The sequence below is a fragment of the Salvelinus sp. IW2-2015 genome, linkage group LG25 (assembly GCF_002910315.2).
Source record: "Salvelinus sp. IW2-2015 linkage group LG25, ASM291031v2, whole genome shotgun sequence".
NCBI classification, from domain to species: Eukaryota; Metazoa; Chordata; class Actinopteri; order Salmoniformes; family Salmonidae; genus Salvelinus; species Salvelinus sp. IW2-2015.
Window position 1 is genome coordinate 6,245,922 of NC_036865.1, and position 8,231 is coordinate 6,254,152.

General features: G+C 42.0%; 1 protein-coding gene across 1 annotated transcript; it reads left to right on the forward strand.

Annotated features, from left to right (window-relative positions):
- Positions 1-33: 33 nt before the first annotated feature.
- Positions 34-8,211, forward strand: LOC111951681 (protein CC2D2B-like). Its single transcript, XM_023969892.1, has 9 exons — positions 34-191; positions 351-453; positions 659-862; positions 2,745-2,831; positions 3,004-3,098; positions 3,640-3,801; positions 4,268-4,355; positions 4,875-5,228; positions 8,041-8,211. The coding sequence occupies exons 1-8, from the start codon at positions 34-36 to the stop codon at positions 4,887-4,889; spliced, it is 912 nt and encodes a 303-aa protein (XP_023825660.1). The 3' UTR covers positions 4,890-5,228; positions 8,041-8,211.
- Positions 8,212-8,231: the final 20 nt, after the last annotated feature.

Consider the following 8,231-nt stretch of genomic DNA (forward strand, 5'->3'; position numbering starts at 1 on the left):
ATAACGTCAACCCAGATCTTTAGTGACAAAACAATGGTCTTTTTAGATGTCCCATTCAAACTAGAGAAGGAGGATGCCGAGGTGTGCCTCATGACCTCTGGGAGGCTGCTGTATGTTGTCTCCTGGGCTGTGGATGAGAGTGGCGTTCCCATGGCGCCCACTGCCCCACCACACAGACCCAGCTTCACCAGGTGAGTCTGAACAACACCTGACTGACTTCCACAAGGTTGACCGTCTTCACACACACGCACACACACACACACCTCTGTTTGTCTGTTACCTTATGAGTTGAAGGCTTTTCTTTAGGCTGTCTTGCACTAGAAACCCTAACCATGTTACATTGCCTGTAGACCCATAGCCAGCAGTCCCAATGCAAGTAGGCTTGAATGGATCAGGGACCTTCAGTTTGACCCCAACCACCCTTCTAACACAGAACTCACAGAACTCCTTAGGGTGAGTGTTAACACTGTAGACTCAGAACCTCCACTTGTATTCTATCAAAATAAACCCAATGATGTGTTGTTGATACAAAACACTCAGTGGTTGCCATGGATTCAAATCCAGGAAACGGCTAGAGTGCTGAAACATGAAAGCTTGCCCGGAGCACTTGGTTTGAAGTGGACGTTTGAAGTAGCGTCTCATATTGTTTGACCAATAGGAGGCCTGTGAGCAGCGAGACAGAGCCACGGGTCACTTCCGCCTGCATGCCCTGGAGGAGGAGTTTGACTTCACCACTGAGGAGCAGCTGGAGAAGTCCAGACGCTTTGGTCTCCTGCAGCTGCGGAGCTCTCATGCTGTGGACGTCAGCCCCTCCAAACCCATCCCTCTCCACGACAGAGACATTACTGAAGCAATGTTCGCTGTAATGCCCTTCTCATATAGCCTGGTTCCAGATTAGTTTGTGCTGTCTTGCCAATTCCTACAGCATGGTCATTGTCATGCCAATGTTTGGCTATACACAGCATAAACAAATCTGTGGGACCAGAGTAGACTACTTCCTCATCCCTATAATCTGCAATGTTTTGGCTTTGTTTCATAAATAGTTTCATACAGGTACAGTTGAAGTCTGAAGTTTACATACACCTTAGCCAAATACATTTAAACTCAGTTTTTCATCATTCCTGACATTTAATCCTAGTAAAAATTCCCTGTCTTAGGTCAGTTAGGATCACAACTTTATTTTAAGAATGTGAAATGTAGAATAATAGTAGAGAGAATGATTTATTTCAGCTTTTGTTGTCTTTCATCACATTCCCAGTGGTCAGAAGTTTACATATACTCAATTAGTATTTGGAGCGTTGCCTTTAAATATGTTTAACTGGGTCAAATGTTCGCGTAGCCTTCCATAAGCTCACACAATAAGTTGGGGTGAATTTTGGCCCATTCCTCCTGACAGAGGCTGGTGTAACTGAGTCAGGTTTGTTAGGCCTCCTTGCTTGCACATCATTTTTTCAGTTCTTCCACACATTTTCTATAGGATTGAAGTCGGGGCTTTGTGATGGCCACTCCAATACCTTGACTTTGTTGTTCTTAAAGCCATTTTGCCCACACTTGGAAGTATGCTGGGGTCATTGTCCACTTGGAAGACCCCATTTCTGACCAGCTTTAACTTCTGACTGATGTCTTGAGAAGTTGCTTCAATATATCCACATAATTTTCCTCCTCATGATGCCATCTATTTTGTGAAGTGCACCAGTCCCTCCTGCAGCAAAGCACCCCACAACATGATGCTGGGATGGTGTTCTTCGGCTTGCAAGCCTCCCTTTCCTCCACAAACATAATGATGGTCATTATGGCCAAACAGTTCTATTTTTGTTTCATCAGACCAGAGGACACTTCTCCCAGAAGTACGATCTTTGTCCCATGTGCAGTTGCAAACCGTAGTCTGGCTTTTTTAGGCGGTTTTGGAGCAATGGCTTCTTCCTTGCTGAGTGGCCTTTCAGGTTATGTCGATATAGGACTCGTTTTACAGTGGATATAGAACTTTTGTACCCGTTTCTCCAGCATCTTCACAAGGTCCTTTGCTGTGTTCTGGGATTGATTGCACTTTTCGCACCAAAGTACGTTCATCTCTAGGAGACAGAACGCGACTCCTTCTTGAGCGGTATGACGGCTGCGTGGTCCATGTATGATACTTGCATACTATTGTTTGTACAGATGAACGTGGTACCTTCAGGCATTTGGAAATTGCTCCCAAGGATGAACCAGACTTGCGGAGGTCTACAATTTTTTTTCTGAGGTCTTGGCTTGATTCTTTTGATTTTCCCATGATGTCAAGCAAAGATGCACTGAGTTTGAATGTAGGCCTTGAAATACATCCACAGGTACACCTCCAATTGACTCAAGTGATGTCAATTAGCATATCAGAAGCTTCTAATGCCATGACATCATTTTCTGGAATTTTCCAAGCTGTTTAAAGGCACAGTCAACTTAGTGTATGTAACTTCTTACCCACTGGAATTATGATACAGTGAATTATAAGTGAAATAATCTGTCTAAACAATTGTTGGAAAAATTACTTCTGTCATGCACAAAGTAGATGTCCTAACCGACTTGCCAAAACTATAGTTTTTTAACAAGAAATTTGTGGAGTGGTTGAAAAACGAGTTTTAATGACTCCAATCTAAGTATGTAAACTTCCAACTTCAACTGTACATACTTTACTCTCTTCCTGCAATAAAAAAATGTTTGTGGGGGATTTTTTTTTAACTTAAGTGGACATTTGTTGCTTTGCTGTTTCCCAGGATTATGGTGCATTCCCAAGTCTGTCCCTTATGGATGAAGACCCTATCACAATGCAGAGAGCACGCTCTATCCACTACATACAAAAGGTACTCTTCCTTCCCTAGATTCTGTCATCTGGAGTCAGATTGCATTTTATCGCGTATGTCTGTATTCACAGCTTACTCATATGATCTGTTTGATATATGAACGTGTGCTAACGAGTAGCAATACAGACATGTCATTTTCGATTGTCATGCGAGCTGTAATTGTTTTTTTTAGGCGCTGAATTTGGCAAGAGAAAAACTGTTGAACATCAAGAGGAAGTACAAGTTCTCTGATATAGTCACCGAGTACCACGAGGCAGATACGGTGATGTGAGTATCAAGACTCATTTTCTCCTTAACCCTTCTCCACATACAAATGGTGTTGCTGTACAGCCCATAAACCACATGTCATAAAGAAATCTATAAGTATTTTTAGCTCTTGGGGCCTCTTTGCGAAATTGCAGACATAATGATACTAATTTAGTGGGTGCTTATATTTGTTCTCTTTCAAAGTGTTTTTTTGCGTATCCCATTCTCCCTGAGACACCCTTGGAGAGTGGGGTTGTCACAGCCAGGGTCTGCCATTCAACAGCAACCCTGGAGCAATAAGGGTTAAGTACCTTACTCAAAGGCACATCGACAGATATGACACATTGTCAGTTCTGGGATTCGAACGAGCTACCTTTCGGTTACTGGCTCAACGCTCTAACCGCTAGGCTACCTGCCGCCAGGCTACACGATGACACGTCTCTATGTTTTGCTCTGACACTTCTAGCGTCCTAGCCCGGAATACAAACTGATATGCTTTGTTTCACCATTGAAATGGAGCATATCCATTTGAATTCCAGGCTAACACTCTCCACCCCATCAGGGAGTTCGACTGGGACGTGTTCAGACTAAAGCGACCTCTCCAGCCTCAGCGTGTGAAGAGGAAGATCATTCCTACCTGCTCCCTCTCAGACGGGGACCTGAGGATCCATGTTGCCATCAACAATGCCCAGGGCCTGCCTGTTCGCCAGGAGGCTTTCCTCAAGTATTGATACAAGTTCTACCATCCTACTACTTTTACAACTACTACTACTACAGCTTCTAACGTAAAACCTATGCTATTACTATAACAAATACCTCTACTTCTACTATCATCACTTTACAGTACACCCAACCCAATACTACTTGTACTATTAGCTGAACATATTCTCTATATCTACAAAACAGTTGGCAACTTGCCTTAACAACCCCACATTGGCAGATACTTCAGCTTCTAATGCCTGCAGCTATCCTAAAATAATTCTTACTGTACTGTACAATGCGTGATGTAATGGTCCTCTTATCCAATTCTAGCAAAGATAAAAACCTTTTGACTGAATTTCCTCCCCCACTTGACAACCACGCTCATAGAGAACACCATCAAAAATAGACACTACTTTCTATTTCCTTGACAACGCAGTTCCATCTGTGTGGAAGCAGATCTAATGAGTTGTGTTTTGTGTACCTTTAAGGGAGATCCACGCAAGAGGCTCCTGCTGTGGTCTGTCCAGCAGCAGCAGACACAACATGAAAAGCAGCTCGGAAAAGGCTGTCGTACAGGTAAAATGGTAGAGGTAGCACATATTTGGTGTTAAAATATCACAGACAGAGACGTGATCGCAGTATATTGAAACAGAACTCAAATTGCATGATTGACAGTCAGATACTACCGGGCTACGAACATGAACTTATTTTCCTGATAGCTTTTTTGTTGTTGCCGTATAGGCGGTTGACATGACTTACTGTATATAACAATATGGTTATGTAGGTTCACAACAGGTACAGTAGGTTGAGTTTGTCCCATGGTTGTGCCAGGCTCAGGTTCAGCCCTTCGTGGAGGTTAGGTTTCAGGAGACAACATATGAGAGCAGCATAGAGCAGGGACCCAACCCATGCTGGAGGGAAGAGTTCACCCTGGAGTTTAAGTATGACACCCACTACTGTCCTAATTCACTGTTAATTCCATCTCCAACTGGCTCCACAAGTGAACACTGTGCATCCTTACACATACACATGTGACTGTACTGTTCGTGCGAATAAAATCACCTTTCAGAAATGTCAAATGTAATGTTCTCTCAGATCCTTAGGGGGTGATTATAGCCACGCAGGCCTTTCCAAAGTACAAGACGACATTGTCATCAATGTGTTTGATGAGATGTCCTTTCAAGTCATTGAGGTACTGTAAGCCTCAACCATGAAAGTACAATCACTATTCAAAGGCCACTTCAAATCGCACGGTGAACTGGGAAATCAACATTCTGTCTATCCCATCTCCATCCCTCCCTTACTCTCTTTTTTTTCTTTCATCTTTTATCTCACCTGTGTGAAACCCAGAGCAGTTCTCTGAGAGGCTGCGGAAGCCAGGTGTTCTCTGGCAGACAGTGGCTGGGCTCGGTCACCTTACCCTTCAGATCTCTGCTGCAGCAATCCAAGGTACTGCTCTGCGCGCACACACACGTTCAGGTGGTGCACACAAGCCGGATAAAAGGATTTAAAGCCTGTCAGCTTTGTCCAACTTGGCCTAGTAATGTTGGGAGTTGCTGTGCTTGCTTACTGTATGTGAACATGTCTTTGTATGTACGGTTGCCTTGTAGATAATTAACATTCTTATATTGTCTTCTCTGCGATCATACAAACAAGGTGCTAAGTTCAACCATATAGGGTTCTTCGGCTTGTCTCCATATGGGAACCCTTTTGGTGGTAGGTAGAATCCTTTGCAGAGGGTTCTACCCAGAACCCTCTATGAAGGGTACTTCATAGAGCCCTCTGTAAGTGGTTCTACATAGAACCCTCCATGAAGGGTTCTTCCTAGAACCCTTTATAAGTGGTACCACAAAGAACCCTTTCATCATCTAAAGGTTCTTCCTAGAACCCTCTATGAAGGGTTCTACCAAGAACCCTTTTATCTCTTTAGGGTTCTTACTAGAACCTTCTACGAATGGTTCCACCAGCTTTAAATCAAATCAAATTTATTTATATAGCCCTTCTTACATCAGCTGATATCTCAAAGGGCTGTATAGAAACCCAGCCTAAAACCCCAAACAGCAAGCAATGCAGGTGTAGAAGCACGGTGGCTAGGAAAAACTCCCTAGAAAAGGCCAAAACCTAGGAAGAGAGGAACCAGGCTATGAGGGGTGGCCAGTCCTCTTCTGGCTGTGCCGGGTAGAGATTATAACAGAACATGGCCAAGATGTTTACTATTTGTTTACTTTACTATTACATTCTTTATGACAATACATTACATACAGTACCAGTCAAAAGTTTGGACACACCTACTCATTCCAGGGTTTTTCTTAATTTAAAAAAAACTATTTTCTACATTGTAGAATAATAGTGAAGACATCAAAACTATGAAATAACATATGGAATCATGTAGAAACCAAAAATAAATAAATAAAAAATGTATAAATCACAGAAGACAGAAATCATGGCAAAGATGTCAACTATAAAAGCTGAAGAACATGCGCACATCCAGGTACTTTCAGCAGGTGCTGGAGTTGTAGGTAAACTCATGGAAAACAGAAAGGAAAACACTGCACACTGCTGCTCATGCTCCCAGGTGATATTTATTTATCCGTATCCCAGGTGGGGGTGGAAGGTCCTATACATAGGGGCAGTACTCAGTGACATCACTTCCTGAAACAGGAGGTAAAAAATGTATAACATAGTTTCACAGTATTAACATTCAATGTATCAAAATATATGATCATACACAGAGAATGTGATCAATATTTATAGTAATATACATACAATATTCAATTAGGATTTTTTTTAAACAACACACTTCAGACTTATTGAAACTTTAATAACGGTTTCAAGTCAAACTCCTCGTTAAGGCCAAGAGGAGTCGGTGTTCAGCCTGTGGATCCAGAAAGATTCCCTTTGAAGAAGTCTACTCTCAATGTCCCCTCCCCTGCGTGACATCTTGACCATTTCTATTTCAATGTATCTCAGAGAACTAATAGGATGTGCAGCTTGTACAAAATGAGCAGCCACCGGATTTTTTTGTCTCATAGGTTTCGTATATTGCTGCGGTGCTCACTGTGTCTTAAGGCTTCTACGGGTTTTCCCTATGTAAGACAGACCACAAGGACATTTCAACATGTAAATAACATTGGTGGACATGCAGGTAATCAGGCCCTTGATCTTAAATCTTTGTCTTGTGCGGGGTGGGTAAATTAGTTAAATTTGTACGTAAAGCTGCTTTGAGCACATTGGCCACTGCTTTGAGCACATTGGGGAAGGCATTTAAGGACATTATCAGGAAGCACTGGTACATTTATTGATACTGACCCACAACTGAAACCCAGTTTTAAATATTTCCCACGTATGATTTTTAAAACACCTCCAAACGTGTGTGATATTGTGGTTAAATCTGATTACCCACCAGAGAAAAGGGAAACTTTTTTGGGACAAAGTTCCAGAGGGTAATTACAAATGTGGCCAATGTGCTCAATGCAGCTTTACGTACAAATGTAACTCATTTACCCAACCCGCACAGGACAAAGGTATTGGACATTGGAATATGGAATAGAAATGGTCAAGATGTCACGCAGGGGAGGGGACATTGAGAGGAAACTTCTTCAAAGGGAATCTTTCTGGATCCACAGGCTGAACACCAACTCCTCTTGGCCTTAACGAGGAGTTTGACTTGAAACTGTTTTTATAGTTTCAATAAGTTAAATTGTGTTTTTTTTTAATCCTTATTGAATATTGTATGTGTAATGTATATTACTATAAATATTGATCACATTCTGTGTATCACATATTTCTGATACATTGAATGTTAATATTGTGAAACAGTTTTTCATTTTTTACCTCCTGTTTCAGGAAGTGATGTCACTGAGTACTGCCCCTATGTATAGGACCTTCCACCCCCACCTGGGATACGTTGTAAATAAATATCACCTGGGAGCATGAGCAGCAGTGTGCGGCTTTTTCCTTTCTGTTTTCCAAAGATATCAACTATGTCAGTGTTGTATATGTGAAATGATTACGGTACAAGATACATGCACAAATATCCCTATATAGGTACAATTTCAAACATTCTAACACCTCTCTTTTTAAACTTATCCGATTACTAAAAGTTTAAACACTGAGGTAAAGAGTAATGCTCAGGCACTATTTCAAATAAAGGGTTCTTCAGATGAAAACATTTCTTGGTTGAAACCTATCCCTCTGCAAAGAATCCTTTTGGAACCCTTTTATCTAAGAGTCAACTCGCCCATATCTTATGATTTGATAGGTGTATGAGAAACTGACCATCTGTACCCCACCGACTCTACTGGGCTACATGTGGACAGGGGAGGACATGGTCAATGACCAGGGCATAGAGATACCCGCGAGAAGAGATACCAGTTTCATGAATGTCTTCATCACTTTGGATCCAGCCATCTCTCTGAATGATGACCAGACAGCAAAGGCAAATTATTTTAA

Coding starts and splice junctions, on each gene's coding strand:
- LOC111951681 (XM_023969892.1), top strand. CDS start 34: ATGGTCTTTTTAGATGTCCCATTCAAACTAGAGAAGGAGGATGCCGAG. Junction 192..350: donor CACAGACCCAGCTTCACCAG/GTGAGTCTGAAC, acceptor CATTGCCTGTAG/ACCCATAGCCAGCAGTCCCA. Junction 863..2,744: donor TTACTGAAGCAATGTTCGCT/GTAATGCCCTTC, acceptor GCTGTTTCCCAG/GATTATGGTGCATTCCCAAG.